Source organism: Musa acuminata, chromosome BXJ2-3, assembly GCF_036884655.1.
Source record: "Musa acuminata AAA Group cultivar baxijiao chromosome BXJ2-3, Cavendish_Baxijiao_AAA, whole genome shotgun sequence".
Taxonomy (NCBI): domain Eukaryota; kingdom Viridiplantae; phylum Streptophyta; class Magnoliopsida; order Zingiberales; family Musaceae; genus Musa; species Musa acuminata.
The window spans coordinates 7,234,022-7,248,354 of NC_088340.1; the positions used below are offsets into that span (position 1 = coordinate 7,234,022).

At 37.2% G+C, this 14,333-nt stretch overlaps 2 protein-coding genes across 7 annotated transcripts; both read left to right on the forward strand.

The window, feature by feature from the left end:
• The first annotated feature begins 2,011 nt into the window (after positions 1-2,011).
• LOC135607158 (uncharacterized) lies at positions 2,012-6,934 on the forward strand. 5 transcript variants are annotated; one of them, XM_065098742.1, is made up of 11 exons: positions 2,012-2,151; positions 3,085-3,190; positions 3,317-3,387; positions 3,475-3,524; positions 4,624-4,697; positions 4,778-4,840; positions 5,191-5,281; positions 6,096-6,158; positions 6,232-6,311; positions 6,386-6,457; positions 6,631-6,934. In XM_065098742.1, the coding sequence occupies exons 2-11, from the start codon at positions 3,159-3,161 to the stop codon at positions 6,719-6,721; spliced, it is 687 nt and encodes a 228-aa protein (XP_064954814.1). In that variant the 5' UTR covers positions 2,012-2,151; positions 3,085-3,158; the 3' UTR covers positions 6,722-6,934. The 5 variants fall into 5 exon arrangements, with proteins under 5 accessions (XP_064954814.1, XP_064954817.1, XP_064954818.1 ...); XM_065098745.1 differs by having other exon boundaries at positions 5,194-5,281; XM_065098743.1 differs by lacking the exon at positions 2,012-2,151 and adding an exon at positions 2,177-2,250.
• Positions 6,935-7,692: 758 nt separating this feature from the next.
• LOC103977771 (leucine-rich repeat receptor protein kinase HPCA1) lies at positions 7,693-13,726 on the forward strand. Of its 2 annotated transcripts, XM_018823695.2 has the most exons (21): positions 7,693-8,014; positions 8,115-8,167; positions 8,247-8,333; positions 8,671-8,791; positions 8,885-8,956; positions 9,218-9,292; positions 9,397-9,468; positions 9,564-9,725; positions 9,828-9,902; positions 9,979-10,050; positions 10,158-10,229; positions 10,339-10,407; positions 10,501-10,575; positions 10,661-10,732; positions 10,824-10,958; positions 11,063-11,475; positions 11,569-11,700; positions 11,943-12,082; positions 12,157-12,376; positions 12,468-12,703; positions 12,884-13,726. In XM_018823695.2, the coding sequence occupies exons 3-21, from the start codon at positions 8,255-8,257 to the stop codon at positions 13,370-13,372; spliced, it is 2,781 nt and encodes a 926-aa protein (XP_018679240.2). In that variant the 5' UTR covers positions 7,693-8,014; positions 8,115-8,167; positions 8,247-8,254; the 3' UTR covers positions 13,373-13,726. The 2 variants fall into 2 exon arrangements, with proteins under 2 accessions (XP_018679240.2, XP_064954813.1); XM_065098741.1 differs by having other exon boundaries at positions 7,693-8,167.
• Positions 13,727-14,333: the final 607 nt, after the last annotated feature.

Consider the following 14,333-nt stretch of genomic DNA (forward strand, 5'->3'; position numbering starts at 1 on the left):
TAGACAGAGAGAGATCCAACAGCTCATCATACTTTAATAATGTGTTGCAGGACATAACTTGATTTTTTTTTTGACTTGCTCTCCCTTGTTTATGTGGCACATCTCACACATGTCAAAAGGAGGGGGATAAAAAAAAAAGAGAATTGAAGAACAAAAATTATAGAAAATAAAATTTGTGTTCAACTGTAATAGTAATTTTAAATACAAAGAGAATAGTTTTAATGTATTACATAAAGATGAACAATGATAGGATATTTCCTAAAAATTATTCCATTTCTCATATTTCCCACTTTATCTTTTTTTTTAATAGTATCTTAAATTTTGATTACATCTAACTTATTCTTCAAAATTTTGTTTACTTATTGATAAGGTATATTTTGGGTCCAAGACACGCCAAGTCAAAATCCGTACTAAGGCGTTGTTTGATACGTCCATCATGCTAACTCGAGAATCAGCAGGGGGAGTACCCCCACTTGCCAACCCGAGAATCAGCAAGGGGAGCATCACCACACACCAAGTCAGACTTCGTATCGAGGCACTGTTTGATATGATCGTCCCGGAAGCTCAGGACAGGTTGACACTGTTGGGTACAACCATCACACCAACCTGTGTACCATCACACCAACCTATGTACCATCACGCCAACTCGTATATGACCGACCCCGGTACAGTAGTATAAAGACTTATGGTCGGCATCTAACTCAGGGGAAAAAAAATAATTCAACTCACCACTGACTTGCTCGTCGAAGGGGCCAAAGTCAGGAAAAGTGGCCACCCAACGAATATCATTTTTGCAGAAAAACAACCACCCTCGACTCACGAGCGCCCCAACCTTGGAAGTCATCGACCGACGTCTCTACGACGAGCCATCAACCAGCACCTGGACCGAGAAACGCTGATCAACACCCCGTCGCGAGAGCCCGATCGACCTCGGCATCCAGTTCAACCGACAGAAGACTCCCGATATCGACCCGTGGACCAGGCCGTGTTGACTCATCAGTCACGACACATTTGTTCACCAACACTTATCATGATATTTTTGATCTATTATGTATTACAATATTTTTGGTTTGTTATATTATTTTAGTCATCACAATAAAAAGACTTTAAAACTTATTTAAATATTTTATAAATGATCTAAATAGACACCTAACTTCAATTAAGCTTAAAAAAAATATAATATTATAATGATTTATAAGATAATCAAAGAGATACGATATGATGCTGTTTATACTATTTTTAAATTATATTTATAACATTTTTAATATATCAATAAGATACCATAAATGTTATTTAAAAAATACTATAAACAAACTCAATGAAAATACTCTATAGTTGAAAACTGATAAAAAATGGATGAAAAATTTTAACAAGAAAATTTTCAAGAGATATTTTATTTTTTAAATTAGAAGTATTATTTTAAAAAAATAAAAGAGGATGCATAATTAAAAAAAAAACTAAAATATAGGTTTTTTTTTTTAGGAAAACCCCCAACAGTGATAATGTGAATAGAAAGAGAAGATGGAATAATAGTTGAGAATAAATTATGCTCGTAATATTTTGATGAATAAATTATGTATTATTATGGTGGATTATAATAAGAAGATAACGAATTTTTTTATTTATTGGGGAAATATGAGGCAATATTTTTGGGTTTCTGATATATGCGAAGCATAATGCCGTCCTCAATTCATATACTCCATTGCTGTCATCTTCATGGCAGCAAACAGCTTGAGAGCGAACATTTATTGGTCAGAGAATGTGGGTCCTCTCGAATGATTTCCAGATGAGGTCATAAGATACGCTTCTTAGCCTGACTTAACAGTCGAGCAACACCATCCAGGTGTCACCGATTCTTGACCACAGAAGCGAACGAGGGAGGAAATTGTTGCTATTCTATTTAGTGCAGGGAACAATTTTAGCTAATCATTGTTTGGTCACTTGACGTGGGGCCCGCTTCAGTGCTGAATTTAATATGGACTTCTACCGTGTATCCCGTTTACAAGTTTCACGGCCGACACCGCCCTCTTCGAATCACCATCCCTTGCCCACACCAGCATTAGAGAGGGTTGTTGGGTGTGTTCGATATCCTTTTGTGAAGGTCGTCGATCTCCTGCCCACAAAAGGCATCTCGTCTGCGATTGTCGGCAGGTACGCGTGCCTCGATCTCTTTTCTTGCAGCTCCTTTCCTCGATCGAGGGTCTCAATTCCTATTCTTTTGGTCTAATTTTGTCGAACCTGGAAAAAAAGGTCCGAGTTAGGGTTTCTTTGTTTTATGTTTCGTGATGCGATGGCTCTTTGAACTTGTGGTTGTCGAAGGTTATGTCAGTGATGTTCTTTATTTTTCTTTGGAGGGAATGGGGTTTCCCTGTTGGATCATCAATAAAGCAGTCGATCTTATCTCATTTTCTGCGGGAAAGTTTCGCCGCAAATGTGGTGCATATTTTTCGTGCTATACTGCTGCTTTTTCTGTTCAATTTGAAACACGACGTGTTTAGTTTAGTCGTCATTCTTCGTCGTCCATGGTAAGTTTTTCCTTAACCAAAAGAACTACTGTTATCAAATAGTTACAAATTTTAGATGCAGACAATCTTAAGCTGAATGGATCGCCACAAAATTTCAAGACAGAAGAAAGCTTTCTGCGAATTCGTTACTTTTATCTCTTCATATTGTTTTTCTTTCTCAAGAACTTTGCACCTCTAAAGCTTTTGCATAACATTTTCCTTGATTGTATTGATTTTTGGTATGTGATTAGACTTTTATACTTTATTGAAACGTATAGGAATATTTATTATTATCAATTTTAACAGAATTTCTTGGAGAATACTTGGTTATTTTACTTCTTGCTCAGTGGTTCTTGTGGCATATGCGAGTCATCAAACGTGCCATAGTTATCTTTCTTTGTTTCTTTCGTATATGTCATAACCTGGGTTCTTGGAAGCTTCGTGTGCAGTCAAAATAATTAATAAGCTCCATGCATGTTGAACAGGAAACGTCTTTTCTACTCTTTCTAAAGGATTTTGTCAGATGCTGTAGTTCCTAACCATCATAGTGTTAGTGACCTTTTCATTTTCTTCCTTTCAGGACAAAGAGCATTTTGCTTCAGTGACAAAGCAATCAGGCCTCCTGGTTCTGTGTGCTTTAAAAGTGTTGCCAAGATGAAATTTTTGGAATATACTCCTTTGGACAGGTGCTTCCTGAATTTCTATGGAATTACTTAGAAATATTGGTAACTGCATATAATGATACTACATAAAAGACTTACTTTTTTTTTTCTTATAAATTTTGATGCTTAATAGATATTGTTTTTGTTCAGCATAAATCTTTTCCTTAATCATCTGAGCCTTGGAGAGAGCACTATAAATGGAAATCTTGAAGCCTTTTCATGTAAGTTTAATATGTGATTTACTTGCTTGACTGTTGATATTGTTTGGAGAAAATGAAGTTCGATGTCTCTTTCCTTGTATCATTCAGGCAAGCAAACTGGGACAGATAGAAAACTCTCTTTCAGCTTAGAACAAGAGGTAATCTTTGTTGAGAAGTTCTTTCAATTAACTATTAAGGATTGATGATGACATGATACATTCCAATGTAGGAGTCAAGTTTTTTAAGAGATTGATGATGACATGCTAAATGATTCAATTCTTCTAGATTAGATCTTGTGTTGAAAACATTGTATTGTCAATTTTTCCGTATCATCCTTTACATTGTACTGAATCAATCTGATACTAGAAGCACCACAATAACTTGTACTAATATATATTGTGAAATCTTCTCTATCCCCGACCCTTTGAGTGAGACAAGGAGAGTTCTTTGTACTTCACAAGTTTTAACTTGAGTATCCCACATCACTTTACACCATTGTTGTTTAGGAATATGAAGCATCGTAAATTTTTTTTGGCATTTATGGAATCCACTATCTTCGGTATGATCTTATTCTTCTTTTGAACTTATATTATCTTCTTCTTCTTATTTTAATTTTCAATTTTTTATTTTTTAATCTTTAAATTATATATATATATATATATATATATATATATATATATATATATTTAATATCGTTAATCAAGCATGTAGCCCAACTGGTTAACCCATTGGTTCGACTAGTGACCCAAGGATCGGTTGGGTCATTGCCTGGTCTTGGCATATAACTATATCAGGTGCTATTGTCCAACTTTTGGAAATATCTTAAACATGGACGTAGGCAACTCAATAACAGTCTTAAGACCTCTACAGCAGGTTAGCTTTATATTAGGTTCAGACCACTAAACCGGTCACACATGAGCACATGCATTATATATTTGGACCACATTTTTAGGCATATGTGACTACAGTGCAAATTTTCACCGGGTAAGGGTAATACAGTGTGGTTATGGACAGCATCAGCATAAGCGAGCATTTATTTTTTCTTTTTTATTTGTGTTGGTTGGAAACAGCATTTCTTTTTCTTCAACATGTTCTGTTCTTTTGCATGTTTTTTGTGTTAAAAATAATATCACCTTATTTATTACGAAGGTTGTTTAAATATCTTTCTTCCAACTGGATGATAAGATTATCGTATTTACTGGCTGATGCTTTTCTGTTCATGACATTGAAGTGTCTTAACCTGGTGTCTTGGTTCAGATTCTTGATTATCTCGAACAATCTTCTGATAGTGACTCAGCGTCGCCTATGCAGTATTTGACTAGTAGATCAAGGTAGCAAAACATATTTACAGATTTTAGGAAGTTAGCATACAAAGTTTTGGCAATCTGATTATGGTTTTCTGATAATGCAGTCGAAAGACACTGATCTATCTTGTTCTTACACTAAGCCACATGTATCCAGATTATGATTTCAGGTATTTATGCTTCTTTGCATACCATTTATTAAAGTTATCATAAAAAATGGAAGAAAGGATCTTGGGTAATGTCATTGTCAGCTTGTCCAATGAGGAAGCGACATGACACCCCGCTTAATATCTTTTCTCTCCAGAATTGGGAGTGTTGTCAAGTGGTCCGACAAACGGTGGAAACCGTTGCTCTGTGAGCTGAGAGTTCAAGTCTCTCCATTTCCCTCTAAAATTGTGGTTACCTTTATACTTGTTGCTCGTATGAAGTTCTTTGATCTCACTTTCCCTTAATGCCTTATGGGATGGTGAGACATGTTTAGATTTATGTAACATTCTATTATTAATGTTTGTCAATCTAGCAGTGCTGTCCGATCCCATCTCTATTTCAGAGAGGAAGAATGGGATAGTTTCAAGCAAATATTTGAGACCTACTTGTTTGAAGCTGTAAGAGTATGTTCCTGTTCCTAAGCTCTTGTTTTGTCAAGTGGAACTGATAATTATTGTTTACCATTAAATTTTTGTTAGCACTTGCTAATGGATGCTCTGAATCTCATGTCGCCTGTTGTGTAACTACATCTATATCTTTCATATTGATATAACCTGGTAATTTGCATCATATGTCTACTTAGAGTGACAGTGGTGGCATTATTTAAATGTTTTTCTTACATAGTGTAACTTGATAATTTTGCATCACTTGTCTATCTAGAGTGTCGAGAATGGGATTGTCTAGCCAGCAAGTGACGGTAATTTTATTATATGGTCTTTGCCCATTTTGATAACCATGCTTCAAATGCTCTTAAAATGTGGCAGAAATATCACTGTCATTCTTATACCTTCATATAGTTTGAAATTGAAGATATATGAATTCATTGAGGATATATGAACTCGACTTCTTAGGTAATTGTTTTGCTTTTTGAACACTTAATCTTCATGTTTTGTTTGACCGAAATTATTGCATCTGTGACGTTGTGATGTAATCAAGTAATACTGTTGCCTATTCTCAGTCTTTTCTGGTTCTGGAGGAGGTCTAGCATAGGATGATTTCGTTGTTACCTTGATTCTCAGGCTTTGGTTATGTATGGTGAACCTGTACATGATTCTGGAATGATAAAATAATTCCTTAGATTGAAAGTTTTTTTTTTCTTTCTTCCACAGCTTGTTCTTTTTTGAACTTAAATCAATTTTGATCTAGAAGTCAAATTTGATTGTGATTTCAAAGGTAACTTTGTTTGCTATCTGTCTGTATGAAATATTTTGATGTCAGGAATGGACTATTGTGAATGGGGAAAGTTCCTTCATGGATAGCATGACAAATGCCATAGATGAGGTTAGTCATTCAGTCATCGGGAGGTTTGATGTTGATGATTAAGGTCAAGTGTTAATATGTTCTCTCTATACAGGTTGTGAAACTAAAGGATTGTGAAATCTACAGCTACAACCCAGACTTTGAAGGCGACCTGTCTTTGGAAAAAGGAGCCATGTAATATATTCTCTTAATGATACTCAACTAGTCATGTATTTTAGCACCGTTAACATGCATTTAGTGTGGTGCAGATGGTCGTTCAACTTCTTTTTCTATAATAAGAAGCTGAAGCGTGTCATCAGCTTCAGATGCTGTTGTTTTAGGTGGGTCCTAGTGTTCTTTGCATAGAGTGAGGCATAATATCTGTTATATTGTACCAATGTTCCTCTATGCTATTATCAAATTATCAAAATAAGTCCATTGGTTGAAAATCCTAGCTATATATCTGTCATTTCTGCAGTGCCATCAAATGACTTAAATTCCATGTTATGTGCAGCAACCTTGCTGCAGAGGGCTTCCTAGGTGATGAGATGGTGAAAGAGGAGGAAGAGGAAGAGGAAGACTACTTGGTCGGCATGGACATGTGACTGATGGCATGCAATGTAGATAACAATGACTAGAGATCTGTACTGTATGATATGCTTAGGCATGATGGAAGGGTTAATTTGGTAGTTCTAGTTAAACTGTCTTGTACAGTATGTCTGTCTATGAAATATAGCTAATTGCTCGATGCACTAGGCTGTATAATGTAAGTACTTACTCTCCAAATAGATTTCTCCGTCTCAATGTATTTCCTTTTATCTGCTTCTTGTAAACCCTTGGTAATGAGACTATGAACTTGCCCAATTATGAACTTGATATATCTCCTTAGGAAAATTTTCTTTTGTTTTATGAATGCTAAACCTTCAAACCGGTGGTAGAGTAAGCACCCTGGTTTCTATGTGCAGCGATCATATAATGTGCATGGTCTATGCTTTTGGTTTCTGATACATTTTACATTGGCTGATCTGTGCACTGCTGCTGTTGATGGAGAGAGGAGTAATTCTTGCATATGGTGCTCTTACTATTTTGTATGATGTTCTGGGTTGCTGCGCATACATATGAGCCAGCCTTACTGATACCAGTTTGTAAAAGCTACCATATTTTTTGCTTGCCAGGGTAATGTTTAATTATTACTGAGCATGGACATTAGTTTCCTTTTCTTTTTTTTTCCGCTTTTATGACATTTTTTGATTTGACAGACATATTTTGATTCCTGAAGGAACTCATGATCTCGCATTCTGTTTCCATTGGCTGATGTTTCGCCAGATTGAAGCTTGCAATTGTCTACTCCAGATATCCAGAAGGATATAACAAGTCAATTCAACTCCTAATCAGAGCTCGTCGTTTACTTTTCTTCTGTATTTTAAGCACGACAAAGTAATCTCCCATCCGACGAAGTTGCAGGTCAACCGCGTCAGCAGCACCTTCCTGACTGCTTCTCTGTCTGTAATTGAATGATGACCAGGTGATGCGTCCAAATCTCCGCACGACGCATGTTTCTTGGCGTGCGAAAGGGGAGTTCGATCTTCTTCTTGCTTTCTGTCTTCTTCCTCTGGGAAGTTCAATGTGCTGGTGATCTCTGGATTCAGGGATGTGGCCGCGGCAGGAGGAGTTGGATCGTGATCGAGCTGCTGTGGGGATCGCGGACCCACTGGTGGGGCCGCTTGCGATAGATGAGTTGGGCATGCCTATGATGTCTGTGTAATGTGGAACGGAACTCGCTTGATGCCGAGTCCAATGATGTGAATCGCGTTGACCCAGCAACGGCTTTCCCCGGTTGAACAGACCTGTTAATCCCGTGGAACTTCTCCGCCTGACAAAAACTTGGTCCCCGTAGGGTAGGTTGATGATGATGGCCAATAAATCCTGGCATCCGATGCTGCATAAACTTTTAATCCTTGCAATAATCTTTCTTGTCTTCTCGCATCCCAAACAAAGTCGGAACAAAGGCAAAGATCAGCATCACTGTACACAACTAGCTCCCTAAGAAGGTATGAGATCCTGATCAACTCCTCTGATTGTCGTCTCTCCGGAAGCCAAGAGCCGTAATGGTACTTCATCTTATGACAGGCAAGCCGATGAAAGGAGGGCTTCTTCTGTTGCTGATGTGCTTTGTTTGTGTTCGACATGGTTTCAGCCGCACAGACTCACAAGATGGTAATTCTCTCTTCTTTCTTTGAAGCTGTGAACTGAAACAACTAAATTAAATCATGTTTCTTTTCTGCTTTCGCTGATAATACGAGTAAAATTATGTGGATAGCAATCAGCAAATCACTTGTTTCTTTTTCTTTTTCTTCATGCTTCTTTCAAGGATATATATATATTTATAGATCCGGCTGAAGTTGTAGCTTTTTCCATCCGTTTTCTCATCAACATGTTTTAAGACATTAATAGCATACGGATTAGAAGGATAAACTACAGGAAAATTTCCAAGTTAGGAATTATGTGGAGCTTGTATTATTGTGGATGACTTATGACTGCGTTAAATGGACAGTTTCTGCTCTCAAAGCTCTGTCTAATCAATGGAAGAACACACCTCCGAGCTGGAGGCGTTCAGATGACCCCTGTGATCAGTGGGATGGAGTCAACTGCACAGGTTCGAGGGTGAAGGAGCTGTGAGTTCTCAATTTTCTTTACATTTGTTTTATATATTCCCTGAACTACTACTTCATTTGTGGCCTTGATGTTGACCAATTCCTGATTTCCAGGAAGCTATTCAGCATGAATATTGAGGGCAGATTGAGTGGTGATATACAGAACCTTACCGAGCTGACACTCTTGTAAGTGTCACACGTCGAATTGTAATTCTGTTATATGTCTGGCAGTAGTTCCCATCCGTGGAGGATAAAAATGCTAATGCTGTTTGATTTCCTCTAGTCTCTAAATTAAGCTTGTTGACATATACTACTCACAGAATTATTCAATCTTGATTTATGTTTTAGAACTTAGACACAAATAAGATTTGTTTATGCAAGCCATATCCAGTCATGGGGCAATTCAACTGTTTATGTGTGATATGATTTTGACATCTATATATGCAGGGATCTTTCATCCAACAAAAATCTGGGAGGTCCACTCCCACGAAGCATTGGGAACTTGAAACAGCTTCAAACCTTGTAAGTACTGTAGGATACTTTCTGCTAATCTCATTCATATCCCTTCTAATATCGAGTGGACCATGCAATCAGCATAACCTTGATTGTCTTTGCATTATTTATAGGAGACTGATTGGTTGCAGCTTCAGCGGTAGTATCCCAGTTGAAGTGGGCAATCTGCTTAATCTCAAGATCTTGTAAGGATTGTGATCTTTGTAATCTTTCTATTTTTGTGTTCTTGATCTTCCAAATATAAAATGAAGTTAATTGTTCTCTTTAACATCTGTTCTAGGTCTTTGAACTCGAACCAGTTCAATGGTACAATACCAGGATCTCTGGGTAGGCTCTCCAATATTGAATGGCTGGATCTGGCGGAGAATCAGTTGACTGGTATTATCCCGACTTCATCAAATGGGGCTTCAGGATTGGACCAGCTTGTGAACAATCTGCATTTGTAAGCCTCTCTGGTTCTTGGATTTTCCATATTGATAAACAGATCACTGCAGTCTGCAGTGGATCTGAATATGAATATTGATTTGTCCACTTTGCTTGACAGCCATTTGAACCTAAACCACTTATCAGGCCCAATTCCAAGTGATCTTTTCAGATCCAACATGAAAGTTATACATATGTAAGCAGCAACATTTCCACAATTTGCTCCCGCCTGTTGCCGCTACATTTCTCTCCTAACAATTGTTTCTCTTCAGGCTTCTTGACCATAACAACTTTTCTGGGAAAATTCCAGAGTCGATAGGTCTTGCCCAGTCACTTCAAGTCCTGTGAGTGATCATTGACCAGATACCCTATTTATCTGTGCTCCATCCATTAGTAAAATATTTATTAATTATTTACATCTCACCGATATGATTTGCTTGCATTTTGTCAGTCGTCTAGATGCAAATTCTCTGAACGAATCTATTCCTTCTAGTATCAACAACCTTACAAGGCTCAATGTTCTGTAAGTGGTCGATAAATATAGCAGTAATTGGCACTTCAATGAATTTAATACTATGGTCACAAATTCTTTTATGTTAGATTCACAAATTCTTCATTTCCATTGCTTATAGAAACTTAGGTAACAACAAGCTGACCGGATTGATGCCAAATCTGACTGGGATGACCGCCCTCAATTATCTGTAAGAATATCTACTTTATTGACTATGCAGGAATTTCGATGCTGTCACTTTTTAGTAAAACTAAACATCGTACTTGCATGATGTTATCCTCAGGAATTTAAGCAACAACTTATTTGATCCATCAGAAGCTCCAGCATGGCTATCAGATGTACAAAATCTCACAACTTTGTAAGTTCACTAACTTCTGAAGCATTGACTATTACATATTTTCATGAGCTAGCAGTTTAAGCGAAGAATCACTTGGTGCCATCAGAATTATAGAGTCTGGGAAGCTTCATGGGGAAGTGCCACAAACACTATTTAGCTTACCTTACTTGCAAGAAGTGTAAGACTTTTCATGATTCATAAAATGTTTAAGAAGCTCACTGCCTGCATAACTTACTGGAACTATCTCTTTTGCTGTAATCAATTTACAGGAGGCTTAACGACAATGCATTCAATGGCACTCTCAACATGGGCAGCAACATCAGTCAGCAACTGAAGATGGTGAATTTTCAAAATAATAATTTAATCTCTGTTACACTCTCTTCCAACTACAACAAAACTATAATGTAAGCGCATCTCTATGTCCCAGTCTAAATATGAGGAAGACAAAAGGGTATCTTCTTTCCTCAAGGCCTTGTCCAACTAATAAATCTCTTCATACCTAATGCAGACTTGTTGGAAATCCAGTTTGCAGTAATCGTTATCTGCAGGAAACGGAATTTTGCGGTCAGGAACAAGACTCACAATCTTATTCCCCTGAAGTCAGTTGTTCGCACCCGTATGAAGGACCAATTATCTGCAGAGCACCTTCCTTTAGTGACCAAAGTATCGATACATCACAATTGGAGAAAAAAATTTCAACTTTGCTTCACACGTTTCCAGTTCACCACTCTCTTCGAAATCATTTCTTCGATGTTAATGCTTATCTGGTAGTAGAGTTGAAGATTTGCCCTCAAAGTGCAAAATACTTCACCAGGAATCAGACACTGCAGTGGTTTGACTTGAGTACCCAAAATCTTGACCTCCCATCTATCTATGGACCATGCGTATTCAACCCTGTTACATATACTTTCCAACACAATGGTATATATTCTTAGAATAAGAACTCAGCTCTTTTTACTTCCTATCAAAAGCTAATCAATACATGTCTATTTGGTGCTGTTAAATGACCCACAGTGTCTCCAGCCTGGATCATTGGAACAGCAGTTGGTTGTGCTGCTGCCGTGTTCATCATCGCAGGGCTGGGAATCTATGCTTTACGACAGAAAAAGCAAGCTAAAACAGCTATCGAGCTAAACAATCCTTTTGGTAATGTGACCCCAAAAGAACATTATCGTGTCCATTATTTTTTTTTTTTTGAGATGATGAATAATTCCACTGCATGTTGGAAAGTACAAGTGACATCTGCATGAGTTCAGTGCTAGGCACAATAATCATGTGTATAGAAGGAAATTATATTAATTTGTATTGCTAATTTGGATGCTTATAAATTATGTCTAAGCCCCTGGAAATTTTAAGGCTTTCTGATGATTCCTATTCTCCATATTTAGCATCATGGGGATCAACTGGTGAAGATGCCGGAGATGCTCCACATCTAAAACTAGCAAGATGTTTTTCTTTGGATGAACTAAGGAAATTCACTGATGGTTTCTCAGTAGATAATGAGATCGGATCAGGGGGCTATGGGAAGGCAAGAAATCTTATTATAATGTCTTTATAATGAAATTTGTGAGATTGTAGTTTAAGTGCTTTATATCTCTGCAGGTCTACAAAGGCATGCTTTCTGATGGACAGATGGTTGCTATCAAGAGATCGCAGAAGGGTTCGATGCAAGGAGGGCTTGAGTTCAAAACAGAGATCGAGATGTTGTCTAGGGTGCATCACAAGAACCTTGTAGAACTTGTAGGATTTTGCTTTGAAAAGGGGGAACGCACGCTAGTATATGAGTACATTTCTAATGGAACTTTAACCAAGAACTTGTCCGGTATAATCTTCAAACACGTTTGATGGAGTTCTTGTTTATCATGATGATTATCACATCTATGACATTAGTAATAATCAACTGTTAACTGCAGGGAGGAGTCATATAAAATTGGACTGGAAACAGAGACTCAACATAGCTTTAGATTCGGCTAGAGGTTTAGCTTATCTTCACGAGCTTGCTAAACCTCCAATAATTCACAGGGATGTAAAGTCAACCAATATACTTTTGGATGACAATTTGAGTGCTAAAGTCGCAGATTTTGGTCTCTCAACATTAATTCTGGACAGCGATCATGGCCATGTTTCTACAAACGTCAAGGGAACACTGGTAAGGCTTTTGTCTAGGACAGGATTCGTGATCATAAATCTCCTAGTTAATATGTTTGTGGAATAATATATCATTTGATTATTTTTATTGAACATTCAGTGTTGCACAACACTATTTTGCTTGTCAAATAATGAAAGGGAGTTGCATTTGTACATTTATCCTTCCTGTTGATCTTTGCAGGGTTATCTTGATCCCGAGTATTTCATGACACAACAATTGACTACAAAAAGTGATGTTTATAGTTTTGGTGTTGTGATGTTAGAGCTGATAACTGCTAGGCTGCCAATAGAGAAAGGCAAATATATTGTTCGTGAGGTGAAGATGGCAATGGATAAGAGCGACAAAGAGTACTACGGTCTAAGAGACATAATTGATCCAGCAATTCTGAATGTTGGATCCCTAATCGGTTTCCAGAGGTTCGTAGAATTGGCTTTGCAATGTCTTGAAGATACATCCGAAGATCGTCCAACAATGAATGATATCGTGAAAGAAATTGAGATTTTATTAAAAGACAACAGACTGGAGACAAATTCAATTTCAGCATCTTCATCTGCCACCTATTTTGGGAATGCAAGGGGTGCATCTGAGCTACCATATGATGAAATGCCCATCAGCAGCGAAGTGAACAGTGGTGTCTATGGCAGTGATAAGTATTTTCTCTCACAATGAATAGAAACAAATAGTTGGTACTTGTGCCGTCTACCAGTTTGAGGTCTAACTGGATGATTGCTCTTAAGAATCGACTCATATGCACTTAATCCTTCTACTATTCACTTCATCCTAAATCCATCGTGTTCAGATCTACCTATGCTCACTGTTCAGTCAAAACAATGACTTGGTCATTAGCCTGTGTTTATACAACTCATATAGTGCTAGGACATCCATTTTGTCCTGTTTTAGCTTTGTATATGGTAATTTTATGAGAGAGACTCTTGCATTCATCTCCATTTCAATGTAGAAAACACTTTTGTAATTGAAGTAGGAGATTGCGCCAAATGTAACTGTTTTCTTTTGGAGCCTTCATACCGGTTGATGGAATTTTTTATATCTACTCCATATCGGCATGCTTACTGGTATTCCATGCAACAATTTTCAAGGATGTTACTCTTTATCAGTATTTAGTAACTTATGTTGTTCATTCTAGTAAAGTTACTCTTTATCATATTCCCCACAATGTAAAATCCTCATGTGATTGTTTCTCTGAGCTTTATCCAGGAGAATTGTTACAACAGGAGCATCCATATCTTTATCTATAATATCTAGTAAAATCTCTTTAGGTCTTCCTCTGTCTTTCTTTGCACCATTGATACTAATTATCTCATCTCATCTAATTACAGTATGTATACGTCCTCTTATTACATGCAATACACATACTCTGATGCATCAACATTTCAATAAAGTTATGAATCTGATGCTCTTACTTACATAGTGCATATGTTATTAATTGCCTGATCTATGAACGAAGTACTTGTGTTTTTTTTCATTTGTTTTTGCTTTATATTTTTCTATCACTATGTATTTATTTATATGGGTATTTGATGCCCTGGTGAGAATTCAATCTCCAAAGATCACAGAGATGATCTTAGCTCCTAAAACCACCCGACAATACTCGATAACTGTTGGTTTAGAA